Source organism: Pithys albifrons, chromosome 1, assembly GCF_047495875.1.
Source record: "Pithys albifrons albifrons isolate INPA30051 chromosome 1, PitAlb_v1, whole genome shotgun sequence".
Lineage (NCBI taxonomy): Eukaryota > Metazoa > Chordata > Aves > Passeriformes > Thamnophilidae > Pithys > Pithys albifrons.
Genome location: NC_092458.1, coordinates 28,424,207 through 28,445,815, shown reverse-complemented (window position 1 = coordinate 28,445,815; position 21,609 = coordinate 28,424,207). Strand labels below are relative to the sequence as shown.

At 37.5% G+C, this 21,609-nt stretch overlaps 1 protein-coding gene across 2 annotated transcripts; it reads right to left on the bottom strand.

Moving 5' to 3' along the window:
• Positions 1–537: 537 nt before the first annotated feature.
• XG (Xg glycoprotein (Xg blood group)) lies at positions 538–20,517 on the bottom strand. 2 transcript variants are annotated; one of them, XM_071548401.1, is made up of 9 exons: positions 20,153–20,512; positions 10,110–10,151; positions 9,726–9,782; positions 8,072–8,107; positions 5,465–5,530; positions 4,549–4,605; positions 3,862–3,900; positions 3,461–3,580; positions 538–2,291 (listed from the first exon to the last, which is right to left on the bottom strand). In XM_071548401.1, exons 1-9 carry the CDS (start codon positions 20,211–20,213, stop codon positions 2,275–2,277), a joined length of 495 nt encoding a protein of 164 aa, XP_071404502.1. In that variant the 5' UTR covers positions 20,214–20,512; the 3' UTR covers positions 538–2,274. The 2 variants fall into 2 exon arrangements, with proteins under 2 accessions (XP_071404502.1, XP_071404512.1); XM_071548411.1 differs by lacking the exon at positions 8,072–8,107 and having other exon boundaries at positions 20,153–20,517.
• Positions 20,518–21,609: the final 1,092 nt, after the last annotated feature.

Sequence of the window (21,609 nt, the reverse complement as noted above, 5' to 3'; positions counted from 1 at the left end):
TTTAAATAACTCCTAAATTACCTGAAAAAATAATGGTAGAAATAATTATTACAATAATTGTAAAGTTATTAATATCATCATCATCATCATCATCATCATCATCATCATCATCATCATCATCATCCTAGTTAAAAGGGAAATTAACACTGAAAACTGTATATTGGTTAACTGATGATGTAATTAGACCAAAGAGCTTCAGAGGGTTAAACACCTGGGTTCTGCTCAAATTCTCCATAAGAAATCTCCTTTTGGACTTAACACAAGTAATAAATTATTTTGAAAATACTATGAACAATTTTAAATAAATTGTCATAGTATATAAAAAGGAAAAATATTAACAACGCACATAGATCCTTCTCTAGACACTCACTGAAAGAAAATAATGGAAAGTTAAACTTTTTTTTCTCCCCATGTAATTTTTCTTTAGTTTGAAGTATTTCTTTCTCTGCCCTAGTGGAACATAGTTGAACTTGTCTATAGAAACCAGTCCTCATTTGTCCCAGAAGGTAGCAAACAAAACAAACAAAACTTTGATCATCTTAGATAAAATACAGTAAGTGTTTATTGAAAGTTTTCAAGAGAAAGAAGTAAAATATATATTTTCATGGTTAAACAAACAACTGAAGTGGTAACAACAAAGCACTTAACATTTCATTAATCAAAACTTTATGCATACCTGGAAAAATATACATCAATTTGTTTTAACTATTAATTTGAAAACCTGGTATTTTAAAAGAAATAACAAGTGTCTTTGAAAACCATATTAAAAATATTTTCTCATTCATAAGCTGAAAGTGTTTAACCACAAAGGTGTTTGGGGTTTTTGTTGTCAGCATGTTGCCATATTTAAAGCGATGTTCATTATAAAGTCTTACTTTTAGGATCAAAATAAAGATTGTGGTAATCTACGAAACTGATATATATCCATTTCAAATATAATTTAGATAAATAGTATATTTTATGAAAAAAATACTTTTACAGTTTATATCTTCCTCTCAACAATTTAATAAACACAAAATCATGTTTACCTCCATCTAAATGGAATTTTGGTAAAAAACCATGCTTTGCATACAAAATGAAGATTAAAAACACACCAATTTCCTTATGCTTTAAAAAGTCAGCTAAAATGGAAGTATTGCAGAATTATGTCAGTACACTATTAATTTTGCCATCTCTTATCTGTATTTCATTCCTTTGCTGGTGTTTTGGTTCAGTTAACTTAATGAAGACAGAGAGACTGGAAGAGTGTTAGTTTTTGTAATAGATTTATCTACATGAGGACATTTGTTAGCACAGCAGTGCTGATCAGGAATGAGGGGAAAAGATGAAACAGTCTTGTTAGAAAAACTATGTGAACCACACTTACACATATGTATCAATTTTTAAAGTTGTGAGTTTAGAGAATGAAGTGTAATAAACTCATTCTTAATGAACCAGAAAACTTTGTACCCATATTCCCTTTTCAGAAGTTATGAATAATATGTTTCCTTTAAAAAAAAAAGGCAGATTGCCAGATTAATGCTATCAAAGGTTCCTAGAGCAAGGCCTAAGTTTTCAAGAGGAAAAAAAAAAGTAAAATTCTAGTTCCTGAGAAGAGCTAAACACCATTTCAGTAATTAATAAAATAAATAAATAAATAAGTTCCTTTTATTTTTATTTTTTAAACACTGGTTTGTCAACATTTATATTCTTTTCAATATATTATAAAATTAAGAATGAATTTTCTTTCTATGGTTCCTTTCACTTTGCTAGAATATAGACATAAATACAAAATAATGTAAGGGCACTAAAATTTTTAATCCTTTAGACAAGTACAAGTTTTCCTTAAGCATTATAAACATTACAGAAATATACTGAAGAAACATGACATGCATGAATGAAAACAGAAAATTCCTTATTCCTATTCTATCAGAAGGATTATGTGTTTTGGCTAATTTTGAAAAGAGAAAAAGAAATTTGTTCTGTGACTCAAATGCTGACAAACCAAATCTTTCCACTATTTGCTTACATTAAACTTGATTTCTTTGTTGTTCAAAATGACTTCTGAGTCAAAATCCATATCTAACCTTTATGAAGACAGGTTAGGTAGTGCAATACAATCCCTGATTGTTTTAAACGTATCTTTGATAACATAAAACTCAAGGCGCAAAAGTGACATCAGGTTACAGAGAACATGATTGCAAAGTCTCAAGAAAACTTTCATTAGAAGAAGATTTTTTTTGTCAGAATGGTGTAGAATATCACCAACCAAAGGGCAACTCTTCTTTCAGTGGTTTACACTGTAGCTCCACCTGAAAATTAAGAGTGAACATTCAGTATTTCCACTGTGGATACTCTTTGCCAGCTTTTCTGAGCCTTTTTTGCTTCAGCCCTTTTGAGACAACAAGTGGAACATCATATCCCCAGAGACACATAGACAACCATCCCCATTTTTCTCCCCACTCCTGGAAGGCTGTGGGATCACTGACCTCATGCTTTCGTTCTGGCCATAGAAACAAAGGAAAAATGAGTGACTGTCAGGACACGAAACAGGTTTCACAGCCTGACTAGCCTCCTCCAGGGCATCCCGGGCTATCCTCCACCTGGATTTCCCCTGTTTAACCCTGCCTAAGCCTTCCCCCAGTGCCCAAGCAGCAGTGGCTGCCCTGGAGCCTGCCATGGCACCCCTAGACTCAGGCTTCCTGAAGTACCAGGGGATTACACAAATCTCTTAGAAATGCCTGTGAAGCTTCTCCACACACCTCCTGCATTTCACTCGTGTCTTAGCTATTAGCTCCTTTATGGAATAAATAACATGAATTAGAGGTTTAAATTGCCCTCTCTGACAGCAGAGGGATGGGCTGTCCCCAGAGAGCTGCAAGCCGAGGGCAGTCACTGCGGGGCTCGGGCCGGTGCCTCCCCAGTGGTGGGTGCACACCAAGGGATGAGGATGGCAGAAGGGCCCCGTGGACAGGCCAGCCATCATCAGGTGAAGACAAGGAAACTAGGCAGGCCAAAGGCCAGGCCAGGACACCCAGCCAGCCACCCGGGCTCAGGGTTGGGACACCTGTATGGGGGTGTGGTGCAGCCCAGCACAGGAAGCCCACCCATGCCTGAGCTGAAATGGGGGCCCCGGCTGGAGGGTATGTGGGGTACCCCCAGTGAGGCTGATCTGGGGCACCCAGGCTGTTTTCCACACACAGCCACAACAGCCTAGCACTTCTGCGGTGGCATAGACCTCATACCCTGTAAATTCCTTCACAAAGTGATACACATCCATCCTCTGAGCATGTTATGGCTTCCCATGCTTGTCCCTGCTGAATAATATTAATTACCTGTGTATCTCACAGACCAGAGAGGTTGTCTAGGAAAAAAATGTTAAATGCCTTTATCCTTGCCCTGTTTCTGCCCCCACTCATATTGGTTGTTAAATTCCCATCTACTTCAGCACTAAATGAGTGGGAGACTGATTTGGTCTTACCACGTGGTTTGAAACAAAGTCTCTTATTCTTGTAAGCAGAGTATGCTGCTATTGATCCAACAACCAGTATTACAAAAGCAGAAATTACAGGAGATGTAACTCCAGCTACTAATCCTGAATCTGTGGAAAAAGAAAGAGGTTGGTTGGGGTTTTTTTGAAGGCGCTGAAGTAGTTTGACTTGAGCATTTTGTCTACTAAAATTTACTTTTACCAAACTATGAGTATTGTTTGGTGAAACAACAGAATTAAGCATATGAATAGAAATTATGTTACATTACAGCTGGTGTGAAAATGGTGTCTTAAAGCCTAATTTAGTATATGTGCTACTTTTATAAGGCTAACATTGTTTTACTATTTAATGATGATCAAAAACACACTGTAGAATAAATTGTTTACCATACCTATGTTTCCTTCATGATTGAAATGATGCTCCTTTTCTCCTGGAATAGAGGGTAAAGTTTCATCACAGAAATGTTTGTCAGCTTTTTTTGAGAACTAAGCCTTTTGCTCAGCAAAGTGTCTTTTTGTACAGAGAGCAAAATGGGCAGCTTGACAGGACTACAAGGGAGGAGCTCCCCTTCTAGTCCTCACTGACAGCTGTGCTGACCAGAGGAATTACCATTTATCCTCCTGATAATATTCTTCTTGAAGAATATTATCATCTAATAAAAGTATCATACCTAGAAGTCTACATCAAACTGATTTCACAGTGAGTGGGAGGCCAATATACTCTGGCTATTCTGTGCTGCCACACAATCAGATGATTTATCAGTAATTTCTGTCAGGATCATAGGCCCGGAGCATCTACTTTCAGTTCTCTCCAGAAGCCCCTTGCTTTGGGACTGTCCTAGCTGAATTCCAAGGAATAAACCCTTCAGGGTTCTGGCGTGTGCCAGAATGCTACAAAATGTTTAGGAACATGTTTCAAGTTTTAGCTTCCAGCTCATAACTAATTTTTTTTTTTTGGAAGAACAACTGATCTAAATAAAAACAGCTTATACCTTCAAAGATTGCCACTAAACAAAAACCAAACAGCTCCAATTTATGAGTGTTAGCAAGAAGTTGCAAGGGGAATTGGGAAATGTTACCTGTTATCACTGGTGGTAAAGGCTTCCCATCAAGGAGATCTGAGTCATCAAAACCTCCTGCAAGATGAACATTAAGATTCCAGTTGGAAAATTACCTAAAAATGATAACACCTCCACTCATTTGTCCACTCCTTTTTGTAATGTTCTAGGAACGGGTGAGGGACCTTTGAAATCCCAGCTTCGACAGGGTGGATGGGTCATGTTTCTTGTCCTGAATGGTCACCTACCCAAATTCATCTGAAAGCTGAAGCACTAACACTGTTGGTGTCTACCTGTTCTGCACCTGTGGGATATGTGGGCTTGGGCTCTCAGTAGCACAAATCCTTATATAATATTGACATCCCAGTGGTTCCTGAAGCTGAGAGTCAGTGGGTCCTTTCCAGGAAAGACTCCAGAAGGACCTGTTCATTGCTCACCACTACAGTCTTACCAGAATTAAATACAGGGTACATGGTGGTAGCCAGGATAGATATGCCACTTCCACTTTATTTAGGTGTCTGGGACCACACTCAAAATAATAAAAATCTACATCCCCATCCCACATAGTCTATGCCCCAGGGCCATCTCAGCTGCGCATCTCAGTATGGATTTGAACACAGGCTTATCCACACCCTGTGGCTAGATGTCAAATTTGGCCCTTCTCATAGTGCAGTGTATACATACACAAAATGAAAATGCAAACAAAGTTAGTCTCATCCCACTGAGGAGCCAGTGTCCTACATTTTGGGCAGACAGAAAACCTTTATGGTGCCAACACTAAAACTCAGAAAATCCTTCTAAACACTGGATTAAAAAAGGGAGCTGATGGGAAAGGATGATAAAAACTATTAATAAAGAAATAAGAGAATAAAGTCTTAAAAATATCTGCTCTGAGCAACTCATGGTGCTAGATTTTCTTAGGAGAAAATATTCTTACCAGAATTACTATAACTTCCCGGTCGTGGTGGAAGAGGTGGATATAAAGGTTTTCTTGAGATGTCACCTATTGATAATTAATATTGTTAGATGGTTGAATGGGCAAAACTGGGAGCTGTAAATAAAAAGTACGATATTTTGAGATTTTATTTTTTATTCCTATTTATAATTTGTCATCCAGTGAATTAAGAAAAGGACCTTGTCGCCAGTTAAAAAGACTTAAGCACTATATCAACAAATAGCTAGTTACTAAAATTGAGTTGGAAATGAACAGGAAATGTTTTCAAAATTAAAACGAGAAGAATTCAAAAAAATCTTGAAGGAAAATATTTGATATGTCTCTGGCAGGTGATAACATTTTTTAATGCTGACAGCTAGGAGGCACAATGTATTACTTGTGTGTCAGTGGTGCAGTTTTGCAGAGCTGACAGAGAAGTTGGTGTTCCAGGCTGGGCTGGAGGCAACAGGTCATCTCTGTGCCATCAGCAGGTATTAATAAAATCTGCAGATTAGTTTCGTCTAACAGATGCTGAATTTATCTAATGCATGATGAATTTTCTGCTGTTGAACTGTGCAAAATGAACTTGGACTTCAGCTTTGGTGTTGTTTAGGACTTTGTGCTAGCATTTAGCTTTACTTGTTGCCAAAGTATTAGAAAGAGACAATGGCTAGAGCAGGAGATCTGACAACTAATGGCAGTTTCCAAACTGCACGGATGGTGCTGGAGCAGCAAGACCTCACTCAAATTTAACATCCAGAGCTGTTGCTCTGCATATGTAGAGTAGATCCTCTCTTGCAATTCTTTCTTCAATCAGTTCAGCCACTTATTTAGCTGTTCTCATAGCTGGACAGAGACTTTAACTCTTAATAAATCAAAATTAGGTCACAAAAATAAATAGCAGTTTCCTTACCCCTCCTTAAATCTTTCTTTTACCTTTCAAACATGCCAGATACCCTTTTACCATATTTTATCTTGCCTAGCTGCTAAATACCATGCTTCTGTTTCTGAGTAAGATTTAGGTTCTGATCCAGCAAATTATTTAGATATGTGCTTAACTTCTGTGAGTTTAGCCTACAGTCAATGTATTTTAGGTACAGTCTTAAAACTTTGCTGAATCAAACTTTGACCAGTAGGTTATATTCAATAGAAGAGGCTTGTTCCGCTGCAGCTCTTTATGTAATGAACTAAGGCTCGCTATGGCACAAAAGCAGAAAACTATCAATCCATTTTTCATTTCTATTGTGATGCTGCACTTATTCAGTCTTCTTTAAGCATAAAAAGTCATATTCTATGGCATAAGTAAGAAAAAAACTGCTTCAGAAATAGTGATAATGAGGTACATAACCGTAACCTCATTATACCATGTATGAATGTCAGTTAATAACCTGAGCAGAAAATGGAACAAAGAAATAAAAACAAAGGGAAACATTATTAGCCATTCTCAAAATGGAAACATTTGGTTTAGTGAAGATACTTAAGCTATTAATTGATAACTTACTTAATATACTTAACCCATCCTCTCATAACAATACTCATTCAAAACTTGCAGCAATGGAACAATTAGTACAGGCAGGAATAAATGACTAAATAAATTACTAAATAAATGAATAAATGGGAATTATTAACAAAATTAGATTCATCTTTATAATGTATGGACTAATAAACAACAGGCATGAAGTGCCGGGGGGATCCTGGAAATTGGAAAACACCATATAAAAGGTCTCATTCTCTAATATTGAAACATGAGTAAACCAGATCACTGCAGCTGGAGTCATAATTCACAGGTTCTGTGCAACGGGCTAAGAAGTAATTTTTCATTTGTGTGACTGTGATTCAAGTGTAACTTTAGGCTTTGTTTCAATACTACTTGCATTTTGGATAATTTCAGTGTACAAGAACCTTTCTAGAGTATTTCACATCCTTGGTATATCTCTAAATGCACTAAAAAATGTGATGTAAAAAATCCCAAAGCTGAGGATTTCATATGCCTTAGAGTACAGTGCTGTGAACACTTCCTAGGTCAGGTCTGGGTATTACAGAATTACCTGGAAGTTAACAGCATGTTACAACAGTTTGACTGCTTCAAGCTTAAGCTTTATGACCAGTGCTCATCTCTGAAACATTCCTTCCTGAATTTCTAATTTGCCATTAGCAGAGCTACAAGAAGCTCAAACCCCTCCATCCACTGTCACCTATCATTCTTAGTCTTAGCCAGACTAATTTTTGGTAGCTGAAGAAACTACAGAAGAGACCTGTCAGAGGACACCATCCTGAACCATCACAACTGGATGGACCACGCTTCTCCCTTCCAGCCATTCCTGAGGTGGTCCCCAGCCATTCCTGAGGTGGTCCGTCATGTAAGCCACAGCTGACTTCAGTTCATGCAGGTGGGGCAGTCTGGAAACTTTCAGGTAGCTGGCAACCAGATGTGGACCCCACTCTGCATGATGGCCTTATGGAGAAGGGCTGCGTGTACATGAGTTGTAATGACTCTCATGACCATAGCTACTCCTGCAGTATTGAAATCTCTTTTCACAAATTAGACAGTTCAGAAAAAGTCTATGAAAACCCCCAACATTATATTTGAGGAAAGAAGAGACTACTCACCCCCACCAAGAGCATCTCCTAAATGTAGATCATTGTCTAAAAATGAATAGAAAGAAGATGTACTAAAGGGAGTTACATACAATTCTGGAGGAAAGTGAAATGTTAGTTTTAATAAAATGTGCACAACTGAATGTTTAACAAGCATGTTTTTTCAGGTTAGTCCCAAAAATTCAAATAAGATATTACACTTTTCTTGAAAACTCTAATAGAATCTAATATTTTCCCCATACACTAATTGACAAATGATGCAATGTTTTCTACTCAAAATATAAACATTTTTCCTGCTTTAAATAATGTCAAAATAAATCTTATAGTTGAATCAGGATCAATACCTGTTTAATATATTTGCAAGTACATAAATACAACTAGCTATGTTAAAATATTGAATTGTACTTATTTTTTAAATATGTTAAATTATTAACATGTATGTCTGTGGCTTACACTGGTATATGTATGTTTGGCTTAAGTGTAATTTATTGAACTGCAAAAACTGAATACCCATTTCAAGAACAAATACTAGAAAGAAATAAACCCACTTGGAGTGAGAGACTGAATCAACTAATCTATGTGAAGGTCACGGTAATATAAAAAGTTTTGCTTCAAGCAATCCAGTGTGCCTGTCTGAGGTTGGGTGACAGTCTATTTTATTTTGCCTGAGCTTTAAATGTTTTAAAATAGAGTTAAATGTCTGCATGCGCGTGTTACACAGTAAAGCAACAGGCTACAACTTGCCCTACAACTTGCCCCAGCACTGTACAACTGACTCGCTGTACCTGGGATGGAATTTTCCATCCAACAAACAATTTGTCTATGAGCTGCAGATGCATAAACAGGGACTCTGTTTCCAAAATGCAGATGTGGCTATGAGCATGTGGGTGATATTTTAAGGTATATATAGAGTGATGCCAAGTCCTGAAAGAAATACATTAGATGGATGCCCTAAGTCCAAGAATCCAAGCATTTTGCAATTCAAGCATTTTGTTTGATAGACAGAAATTTATTTCAGTGTGTTTTAGGTGAAAAAAACTCAATGTTATTACAAATTGTTCCATCATAAATGAGGTTTTATTCTTGTTTGGAATTTGTTTTTTTCAACATTAACAAGGTTTCATTGGAATTCATTGTTTGGCATTCTCAGGACTACAGTTAAAACCTTTTGTTCTCTCAAATGTTCAGAGAGTTTTTTGCTTTCTGGCACAGGCTGTTGTAGCAATCAATACTAGATAATATGAAGTAAATACATGGTGAGAAGAAAGAATATCCAATTTCCTTCTGATTCTTTTCCAAGTCTGTTCAAGCATCATGAATAATTATGCAAAAAGGAAAAATAGTGGGAAAAATGTAGATCAATTAGCCATTTTCAGCAACAGTAACCCATTTTTTATACTCTTCAGAAAGTTCAGTACAGTCTGGAAAAGTGTGATTGTGAAGAAGATCTTCAGGAAATAAAATACCATCACTGGCCAGTCACACTTACTGAAGTGGTAAAGACATGTAATTGGTAACTGTCAAAAAGACACTGATGTCACATAAAGAAGAGAGATATTATTCACACAAATTATCTCAGCTAAAGTACAGTAGCAAACATGATCAAGAATCTCACGTGCAAGTTTTTACATACTCAAAATTAGTTTTATGTCCCGTTATTACTCACTCAGCACAGGCCTTGTGGGTCTTCTGATCACTGTAGGCTTCCTTGTAATTATGTCATCTGTTGGACACAATGACATGCCAATAAACAACAGCTTCAACTTAACAAAAGCAGATACTGGCAAATCTAGACAGCTGCTTTCAATAAATCTTTGTTTATGATGAGCAGAAGTGAAAAATGAAGGGATGTGTTTTCAAAGCCATTTTTTGTTTGTTTTAAAGAATATTTTCATTTTATGACAGAAACATTGAAATTAGCATTTTCCAGTTCTGTATATCTTTAACTGAAATAGTAGCCTCTTCATATTCCATTCCTCATGAAAAAAGACTTAAGATTAATTATTGGGTGTAAATGCCATAGTAAAATGAGGATGGGAGATTTACATACCTGGATGATCCAGGGCATCAGCTAAATCAAAATCTCCTTGACCTATGAAAAATGTGACAGAAGAAAAGACACTAAGTCAGTGGGCAGGTTTCCATGAACTCTGACCTGAGTGCTCTGGACAAAGCCAGAACACCAGCAAGAGGCAGAAGAAAAACCCATAAAAACTGGAGCAGGCACAGAACAAGCTGGCAGCTGTCATCCCTGAGCCGTGCAGTCCTGAGCGACTGAGACACAGGCTCATTTAATTCAAAGAAGCTATTTGTTTGGATAGTGCAAGAAGAAGCTGCTCTCTCATGTTTTCTATATTCACCTGCTGTGCAAACATGCCTTTGACGAACACAGGTTGCCTGTTATAGGGCACAGGGCTATTGCCAGGAGACAGCTGAAAACAGCATTCAGCATGGTATTTGCAAACCAAAATCCTTAGATGACAATTCTTAATATCTTCATTATTATTTTACTAGCTCAGCCTTGAAGAGCAGCTTTACTGGCAAGCCTGCTCTGTGATAACTTGTAACACAAAACAACTTTCTTTATTAATTCTTCCTGTAACACAGGCCAGAAGTAAAATATATTAGGATGTGTTGCCTAATTTAATTTCCGTGTATGTTAAAAAATCTGAAAAGGGAGAAAAAATAATCCTGCCTATTCTGTGTTAGGTGACAATAATGTCTGTAAATGTCACAACAGGGCAATGCCTTTTGAATTTAGCAGGTAAATAAAACAGAAAAATGTTTAAAATGTATATACTGCAGCAAACTGATCTGAAGTAATTCAGTTTGACCTGAACTCACACGGTTATTCATTTGCGTTTTACTTTCAACTCCACAATCTGCCACTTTCCTTTTAATACACAGCCTTCATTAAACACCTCTTTGCAGACTATGTATCCATTAGTTTTCATCCAGGCTGAAACTGCATCATCCTTGTGTTAGCATTCCAAATACAAGATCAGCTGTCACAAACTCACAAAAAGTCTTGATGTGCCATGACTTCCCTAAACAGAAAAGTATTACTGTGCTGTATCAAGTAAGCCTCAAGATGCTCTTGATCTGCACCTGTTTATTATCCTATCTATAAAGCTTTAATACCCAACCCTTCAGGGAAGTTTTTTTCTTGATAAGTCTTGAAAACTTCACAGCAAAAAAGGCATCGTTGTTCAAGCAGGGGAACTGAGGAACAGAGAGAGGCTGTCAGAGGTTCTTCAGGAAAACTGTACTCTGGCTTCAGCTCAGTTCCCTGATCTTGACAGGTGCTGTACATCTTCCTGACATTATTTTCATTAGTCACTGTCCTTGAATAACAGCTCTCGCCTGTGTCAAAAACCTCACAGAAAGATTAATTATCATTAATTATCATTGGTGAAATGCTGTGTGAACCTCAAATAACAATCAGCACAGGAGCATAAGTAGAAATGTTTTGATTCCTGTGAGAATTTTAATGTAAATCTGTGAACTTAATTATAGCTGGTGTCTGATGGAAGAGATAAAACAAGGTTGGAATGCAATGTAGTAAATGGCTTTAAAGAAAATCTGTCCCTATAAAATATTATGAGAAACTCCTGTTTGGTAAGGAAAAAGAGATAACAGCATAAGGCTTTCCCACTACTGCTATTAGAGCAGTGCTTTATCTCTTCTAATTTGATCTGTTCTCGGTATGTCACCTCATCTGGACACCTCTCCTTCTGTGCCTTGGCCACTCAGCTGACCTTGCCTAGTCCAGTAACCTTTGGATCGGGTCTTTCAGTTTAAAGCCATTATTAAAGCTATATTCTAAGACACTGACAGATTGCTTTTTAAATACGAATCCACTAACTATTTAAATATATAAAATAGACAAGTTACTTCATCAGAATATATTCCCTGCCAGAGCACTGAGCCTTTACTGGCCCTGAGTCCTGCCATGGCCTGTCACACCACACTGCTCCCCAGCCATGGAAACATTTGATCTCGATGCAGACCACTACCTGCAGGCTGACATCCTGGCATTGCATTGACTTATACAGTCAAATTATTTTTTTCTGAAGCATTTCTTCAGTGCCAGGAGTATAAGCAACTTAAGCTGGACTGTGCTTTGATTTTGTCCTCTGGTTAAATGCTCGCTTGATTGACATCCTGAAGGAGGCTGTCTGACCTGAGCCCCACTGCCACAGAACTCTCCTATCAGGGCTAAAAGCAATTTTGTAACCCTAATCATTAGAAATAATTTTGTAACACCGCATGTATTGGCAAAACCGGCTTTCTTCTTACAGGTCCTGACACGCAGGAGCTAACAATATGGAAAGCAACTACAGAGGTCCTAATGCTGTAAAGAGAGTATGACAAAATCCTCTTGTGAAGAAAGACTGGAAAACTTTAGGTAAAATATTTCTTTGAAGTTAGGAAAAAAATAAAAATAGGAGGTAGAATCTAATCAGATGATGGAATTGAAGCAAGATGATGCAAATGCTTTCAATTGCATGATAACTAAAGAAAAACAACAGACTGAAACAGTTACTAACATCTGCCCTTCTCTTGGACAACAATGATGTTTTCCTCTCCTATTGTACGTCTGTTCTGTTATCAAAAACCTGGGAAAAGGCAAAAGGTATTGTTTTGAGACTGCAAGGGAGAAATAGAAGAAAATTATATCTTTAAGAAAAGAAAAAAAGAAGACTGAAAATCTCCTGCAGAAATTTTTTTGATTGATTTTTTTTTCAATTATTTCTGGCAATAAACCAAGCAATAAAAAGAAACAGACATCAACACAGAACGGGACTGTTGGGAGTAAGACAGGAATCCACACTGAAATCTCTTTGGCTGTGTAAATATAAACCTTGACAGAGGGGCAGTTTGTACGTGAACATCTGTGCAGCAAGGTAAGTGATACTGCAATAAACCAAAAGATTGCTTGGACTTCTTCTGATAATAACATCAAATGGCCACAAGGAGTAGGATGTTGTGGAGCAGAATTTTAAATGTTCACTACTATTTATGAGGCTGTACCTAGACATTTTAAGAATCTAATATCGGAGGATAATAGATGGTTATCTGAACAGCCCAGACTTCATCCACAAAATAGTGCGTCTAAAAGCAAAACCACATTAGAAACTCAGAATATTTAGTTCAATAGGAACTGCAGTCACTTCAAAGAACTTTGAAAAGAAATGACAAGGAAAATAAATTAGTGAAGCTTCTCCACAGAATAAACAGACTGAAGGAAATTAATTTTCTGTATATAAAATGACTCTTTTTTTTTTTTTTTTAATGAGCTTCCATAATAGAAACAGCTGGAAATATACTCATGAAAATGAGAATGAAATTTTTGTGGAGCAAAACCAGCTTTGTTCCTCTTGGGGTTGTTATTTGATTGGGGGTTTTGTGTGTTCTTGTTGCTGTTTGGTTTGTTGGTTGAATAAAGTTATGAAACCTGAATAGTTTTGAAGAGATGTAGCTATGCAGGTGGTAACAGAGTTATCTCTGTTATTACTGCTTTGGGCTAGTGTGCTATTTCTTGGCATAACTTCTAACCTTTCTTCTTGGGAGTATCCATGTTTTGATAAAGAAAGAAAATTACTGTAATACTGGTTTTTATTGGGTGGTCCTCAATGATTCATAACAGAGAATTTGAAAAAAGTGCTTATAAGCTTCTGCCTAACTCTGCAAAACAGTCCTCATCTGCAAACAAGGGAACACAAAGCTAAGAAGGCAAGCCTTCCAGATGGATATATGGATTGTATTGAGAAAGGACCTATTTTAATTATGTTTATGTTAGATTCTCAAACACAATAAACTAACTGCAGGACTTTTGCTAGCACTGCCAATCTTATATGGGATATAATACCTTCATTCCCATCTGAGACATGTAGTTGTACCAGTAAAAAAATGAAGTGTAGACCCAGCCTAACCTTTGTAATATTATGTGTGGAGGGCTGGTGATACAGAGACTGTTGTGGTTGCTGTTTGCCACAGAGATACTGAGACATGTTAAGTAATTTCCCTTGAATATAAGACACATCCTTGCTGAAGCATCATGGAACTGAGGTCATCTTACCTCAGCAAGCCAGTCAGTCCCCTGTATAGTCATGTGCTCAGGCACATGTGCATTTAATGTTCACAAACTTTTGCCCTTATCAGTTTTCTGAAAATGTGACACAAATATCCAGTTGCTAAAATGGAAACAGCAGTGTCTTTTGTCTATGGCTTAATTTGTAACCTAAATGTTAGATGGATCCATCATCCTTTAACTATGTAGCTGTTCGATCACAAGGGTCTGAGGTCCAATAGGTTTTGAGGAGCATTTACGAGAAACAAGGCTGCGTTCTGCATGTGAGTGTTACAGTTCATTACAATTGTGGTCCAAAGTTTTTTGACAAAAGGCTACCATGACATCACTCTGCAATTTTCAGTCTCCTCAAGTAGGTTCAGTCCTGCACTGAATCCATACAAACATAGCTTGTAGCCCTTGAAATGATGCATATTTAAATAAGACAGAATGAATATCACTAAGTGAGAATCAGGTTATGCAACACATGAAATTAACTTCTCAGGCTTTCAATATGTAAAGTCTAGTATTAAAGATGAAGCTAAGATCCATGAGAAAATGTGTCTGTATGTGTTTATACATGTTTATGGACGTCCACCTAAAATGCATATATGCATATGTGTATTAGATAAATAGTTCTTAATATGATTAAATTAATATGATTAAACTAATTGGTTTTGAGTACATTTCTAGCAGTCATATGATTGGTATGAGATTACCTGTCTTACAAATAAATTTGAAGCAACTAACTTCAAATTTTGAGCTAGAAATAAAAAGGAAAATAAGTTGATTTTACAATATTTAAATACATGAACAGGTATTTTTTCTTCCATGTAATTAAATAACAATTGTTTTGTGAATACAATGAGCTTAAAATATTATGAAGCTGGCAGAGACTGAGGAAGAAGTGGATGATTAAAAAATGAGAACAAAAATTTTCTAGAAGGGAACAATATGTTACCAAAATCACTCATGAGACCCATTTTATGTTCTTTTTATCTGAAATGAGAAGTTATTCTTTGCACAGACATTTCTGATTATAATATAATCATGAGACCTATTTCCTCTGTAATGAGAAAATGGGGTGGATTTTCCCATGCATGTGATTCAGAATATACCCATTTACTGATCCAGCTTTATTCAGGAAGCAGTGATCTTTGTTTAAAGGAAATTACTCATTTAAGAAAAGTTGTGGGAGAACATAAAAGTTTACGCCCCAGAGTAGATGCTGTGAACAAAATCTCAATTAGTAGATACTATTTCTTTCATGTAATACCCTCATGATCCATATTTCTTGATGAGGTTACTGTAGCTTGTTTTTCCTTCATGACCCTTTAGTTTCATAAACAGTGATTGCCATTACAACCTCTTAATGCTGGGGTGGAAAATGAGTATGCTTTAAAATCTATAATTAAGATCCAAGGTCCAGTATATAGACCACAACATATGGACTTGATTATGGGCTTCATATTTTTTGCTAGGCCACATCTGGTTATAGTTTGAATTCAAGGGAAATTAAAAGGACTGTCTCACTCAAACAAGAACACATTTAAATAATTACCAGCAAGTTAGATGTGCTAATAAAGCAAGTGGGGCAGTACTACTTTAGCTCTGTGCAGCATGGTTTCATCAAACATGAAAGAAAATCTCCTAGTCCTATGATCTTTGCTTTGCTCTGGACATAGCAAGTACATTGGTAAAATACATGCAAAATACCTCTAGATTTTCAATACAGGTAGCATAGATCTCAATAGTGCTAACCTGTAACTTAACATCAAATTGAATGTGTTTCAGGAATTCTGTGCCCCTTAAAGTCAAGGTAGCCCATCAGCATAATTATCTATATTGCTTCCAAAGGGGTTAATAATATTGCCAAATTGAAATGGATGATCAGGGCCTTTCAAACAGATTCTTTGCTTGTGTGTTTAAGATGCAAGACAGCAAAGACGCAAGGACAGCCTCTTCTCTCTTTCATGCCACTAAGAACATGTTTTCCAGAAAAAAACAGTGCTGGAAAGATTTGCTAGACATAAGCAAGCAGGTCTGTTCAGCAACAAAGTCTCTGTAGAGTAAATGAGAAATACATTTAGGCTTCCTTCTCAGAGCTAAAGAAGCCTCTGCATGTGCCACCACAGTGTACAGAGAAGCCTCTTGGAATGACCCTGGACAGAAGATGATGGAGCATCAGTTTGCACTGAATTTCAGAAGCAGACTTGGAAAATGATCTGGCAGCTTAGACTTTTGGAGAGAACAGAAATTAAGAGCCTTGTCATATAGAATGCTGTGCATATCTGAATTGGATTTCTGAACAAAGAGCAAGCCTTCTTTCTGTTACCATTATGCTCAAGAAACAAAACAGTCTGTATGTCCTTCGTGAATAGAAACACCTGGCTCATATCTCAACTTCTGCTCCTTGTAGATGGTAACCTGCAAGATGGAGTTGCAGTTTTAATGCAATATAGATTGTGATCCTGGAGGCTCTGTTTCTGTTAACTCAGGACTGTTCCTGGTGTGGAGTTCATGCTGCTGGTTCCTTCACCACTGGTGTTGTAAGACCTGGGATGTAAGGAAGGACTTTGCTTTAATTTGTCTCTTAATCTTAGTGCCTACTCTGGCCTTGTTTTCATTTAACATGGAGCACTGTTGTCCTTTGAAAATGTATTGCTGTGATTTTACTTCTACACGTGTTCCTCAGCAATTAAAAATCTATTTATGACAGGCAAAGTTTATTCAGTGGAAGTGTGACTGTTATATTTTCATAGCCCACCTAAGTCCTTTCTTTCAGCTCAGATGGAATATTTGCTTTCATGAGATGCTGTACTACAGATCAGATTTTAGGTAGTATTTTCCCATAACATTCATAGATGTCAGCCTGTGGAAATAAAGGAAGACTAATCAAAACAATCTGAACTTCCCTCTTTCTAACTATGAGACAAAATGCCACCGAAGGGCCTAGTTTTATTGATTTCTAATCTTTAAAGAATTCTGACCTTTATTTGTTTATTATCCTCAATGGGAAGGAAAGGGATTGACAATTGTTGATGCAAATGACTTAAAAATACATACTGAAAATGGGCAGGTTGGGCACTGCTGCCAGGCTTGCAATGAGCAGCAAAGTTTGAAAAATGAACTTGAGAAGCTGAGTAACTGCACCAGTTTTTTTCTCTTCCCAAGCTCTGGTGTTGCAACATCTCTGCCGTTAGTATTTCAGTAAGTGTTTCAACCAGTTCAGGTATGTCAATTTATCAAACTGCAATCACACCCTTGGATGATAGCACTGACATGCCTATGTACAATCACAGTTCTGGTATTGGGAAAGAAATAGCTTTGGCAATCAACAGGAGAGAATTTGTTTTCTGATACTTCCCTGCCAATTCCATGAGTGCTTCGGCACGTGCATAGGGATCTCACACAGAAAACAGGACTGTTTTTTCATCTCTCCTGTCTTTTAACTCCAGTGAAAACTACATTGCTCACAGAACTATGTCATGCAGTGTCCTAAGTCCAAACAAGTCTGTAGTTTTTTCCCCATACAGTACCCAGCTAATTAACAAGAATAAAATTAGTCTTGAGTCAAAAAGTTTGCAAGCCTGAGCTGAGCAGTGATACCTGGCTTACTGACTAGCAATAAATGTTGCTCACTTTACCTGCGTAGCATTCAATACCTGATGGAGCAAACTTAAGGCATCTCAGACATCATCAATCTTTTCACCATCTTTGTTACTAAGTAAACATGTGATCTATCAGCTGACCTTAAAGACCATGGATATGTAGATTATGTCTATATTGGGAACCTGAGGAGCATTCTGAGCAGTCAGTCTGAGTGAGAGTCTCAGCCACTTTCCAGGACCACATGGGAGAGATATCTCAGGTTGCACTGCTTCCCCACTGCAGGTGTGCACACAGATTTGTGGTTCAAATGATCTCAGTTACTGGAAGGCTAGAAACCTAATTTAGCCTAAATGGGCAATGTAGACACAGCCAAAGCTGGATCACCACAGGTCAGCCCAGCTGCAGTAACTGACACAGAATGTTAGCATGGACTTCAGTGGCAGAAGTTTCTGTGAAGTTTATTTCATTTGGATCGGGCTAAAAGCCACTCAGACAATTAGTTGTTGCAGCTCAGCTTACATGGGAGCCTTCATGAAACCTACCTAAGCTTGGGAATTACAAAACCAAAGTTAGCTAAAAATGGAAGACTGCAGTGAATATATGTTTCCGAACTGTATCAGTTCTCACTTTCCTTGCACAATGTGGTCCTTATTGATGCCATGCTTCTGTTGAGATGCGTTCATCAAGGTAATCTACCCAACTAACTGAAGATAGCCAAGACACAAACGAATTGCTAGATGGCAAGAGGAATAATGTCTTCTGGTCTGGCTGTGGTGGCTCAGTAGTTTCTAGAAGTTATCAAAGATGGTTGCAGCTTAGAAAATAATAAAGGTGTATATAAAAAGGTGAATTGTGCCATAGACATTCCTACCATGAGGACTTAGACTAGTTTTGTACCAGCATGGCCAAGCCTTTCTCATACTGTGTCTTGATTGAGACTGAGAAGTGGTTCCTGTAAATGTCCCCTTAAACACAGTGAATACTTTGATGGTAAAATTCAGTGTCTGCTGCTGTAGAGTTAACATAATTAATTTTGCGCATCAAAGGGGATTAAATAGTTTCCAGAGTCATAAGACTGTGCCCAAAGCCCACAGCAACTTTCAGCAATGACTTTTTCCCTAAAGCAGGGCCTGAAAAGCCTCTAAATTAACACATGTATAAATCAAGAATGATTAGGCTGACTACTCTTGTAATTAAAATGGGACAGTATATGGAAATTGGCTTGCCCATGCTCAAATACTCAACATAAGACAGTACTCCAGAACAAGAAAATCTGCATGCCAGAGATGAGAGACTGCATGAATCATCACTGCTCCTAACATGCTACATGCAGGCCAGCACAGTCCTACTGCTCTGCTCTTTCTATGCAATGTTACTTGCTGAAGACCTCTAACTAATTTCTCATTTGTTACAATCAAAATGTTGCACTAAGTTAAGGTAAGGTTTTTTCACTGCCTATCATTGCAAGATCTCCTAGGGACTCTGTTTAAATCGGGGCATAGGAGGATAAGCAGCAGCAGCTATTTTGGAACTAGCGATTAATGATACATTTCTTTCTACAGCCAAACACTGCACGACAAGTTTCTGAAGTAATGCTAATGCACAAAAAAGAAAAGGTTACAAGTACGTTACAATGGCAGATGCATACGAGCATGATCCTATTTGGTTTGACATCAAGAAAAGTTTAACAGAATGTTTTGCTACAAGAAGTTGTGTTTGAATATAGTAAAATGACTCAGTATGAAAGGGCTACATTTTTCTGACTGCTATTTGTTCATCAAAAAATACATACAAAATGTATTCAATTCTTAACTAATCGTGCATGAAAAAAGTATGCTTGTGTGTGGAAGGTTAATCAATTATTAATTTATAATTATTTAAGCATATCCACCAACATAAAAGCATGAACATTTTTAAAGTGAATAAGAATTTGTTTTTACAAAAAAAAATGAATACGTTTTCAAGATATCAATAACCAAGAAAAGCCTTAAAGCATGAAGTCAGTATTTGACTAAGGATCACTTTGAAAACTGTAAGTTCCCCTGGAAGCTCTCATTTTACAGTTTCCATTTAAAAAGTTTATATTCAAGCCTAAACTTGTTAATAATTTTATGGGAGCAACACTGAAAGAAATTATAACAAACAGCATGGCTATTATAAGTGATCATCCAGGAGATATATATCTCTTTAAAAACTGCAGAAGTACTTATTGTAAACACTCATGAATGTTTTTCATGAATCAGTAGCAACAACAACAAAAATAATGCCAGCAAGCATTTCCAAATAAACAAACACATTTATTTTAGGGGTAGGGTTTAAGGTTTTGGGGGTTGGGTTTTTGTTTTTGTTTGTTTGTTTCATTTTTAATAATCATGCACTAGAAATAAGCCAAGGCAAAGATCACTTACCTCTTACGTGGACTAGAAGGAGGCCAAAGCACAAAAGAAAAGTACTTCTGAATTTCTCCATGGCTCTTCTATGCAGTGCCTTGATTCACTGACTGTTTTTTTCCAAGTGGTGATGTTGCAACTGCAGTGTCAGGGTTTGAGGGACGCGCTTGAACTCAGTGGCTCTTTCCAAAGAGGTCTGTCACCATCATACCCATGTAATGCAGAAGAAAGAGAAGTCCCTGAAAACCTCTTTGCATACAAGACAAGCAACAAAAGCAAGTAACCCTGCTAGAGCTGAGCTGTAAGCAGCACCTTAAGTGCAATCAATGCTCCAAGAAATCTATTTATTACGCAGACAGGAAGCATGGAGAGCTCAGGAAGCATCCAATGAGGAGAGCCAGAGCGCTCTGAACACACCTGCTGCCCGGAAGGGAAAACCAACCTGTTTGACATACTTGCCTTCAAAGCAGGGTGTGGTTCTGTGAGAGCTCAAGTAGCTTGTAAGAGGAGACCATCTTTCTCTGAAGCATGCTTGAAAGAATCACTCAGATGTACTCTATCCTCAAAGCATCGCTTCCCTGCTTGTTTCTTGGCTGATTGCTGATAAAGGCAATTCTGCCAGAGTCTTAACCCCTAACTCAGGCTGCCATGTTAGGGAAGTGGAGGCCAAGAATCTGCTTTGCAGAGTCTTGGGAACTGCTACAGAGGGATGACAAAAAAATCTAATTTTATAAACTTAAAATGTGATGTCAGACTGAACCATGCTCAACTCCCAATGGATGCTTATCTTCTCAAGGTAAATATTGCCCATAAGGATTTTTTCCATTCATCTAGTTTTAATGGTTTTTAAATTATAAATATTCATGCATATCCTACATGTAGGGAGAGGGATGTTAGATAGCTCCAAGTGTGGTGACACAAACCTTTGGAAAATGAACAAAATTCATGCATCTGTCTGTACACAAATATACCTTAAAATCACTGATTAAACCCAATCCTGTTACAGCTTCTCGCTAGCAAACACATTATGCCAACACTGTTGTCCTTTGAACTGGATTGAAGCCATCATGCTGGTGACCGGCGCCAGCAAGGAGACTGGTGTGCATTCTCCTTGTGCTGGAGGGTAAGCTGCATGGGGTTTTGTCAGTGCTGTTTTGTCTAGGGCAGCAAATAGCTCAGGACTCTGCTACCATGAATGGCCCATCTGAATACCTGTGGTGTTGCTGCATGATTCAGTCTGATGCGGAGCACAGGCTGTCCTCAGTTGCATTTCTGTTGAGTTACCTAGAACATACAACTAAATTCATGCTTTTAAGCTAACTACAAAAACCAGATGCAACAACATAAGAAGGACTGATGGAACCTGGTGATACTGGATTTTCTAAAAGTTTGATGTTAAAGTAGGTCAACTCCCCCCACCCAGATTTGAACCAGCAGAATGACTGAAAAAGATCTGGCTTACTTTATCACATGGC

Coding starts and splice junctions, on each gene's coding strand:
- XG (XM_071548401.1), bottom strand. CDS start 20,213: ATGGAGAAATTCAGAAGTACTTTTCTTTTGTGCTTTGGCCTCCTTCTA. Junction 8,108..9,725: donor ACCCACAAGGCCTGTGCTGA/GTGAGTAATAAC, acceptor ATTCATTTTTAG/ACAATGATCTACATTTAGGA. Junction 4,606..5,464: donor GGGAAGTTATAGTAATTCTG/GTAAGAATATTT, acceptor TTCATCTTGCAG/GAGGTTTTGATGACTCAGAT.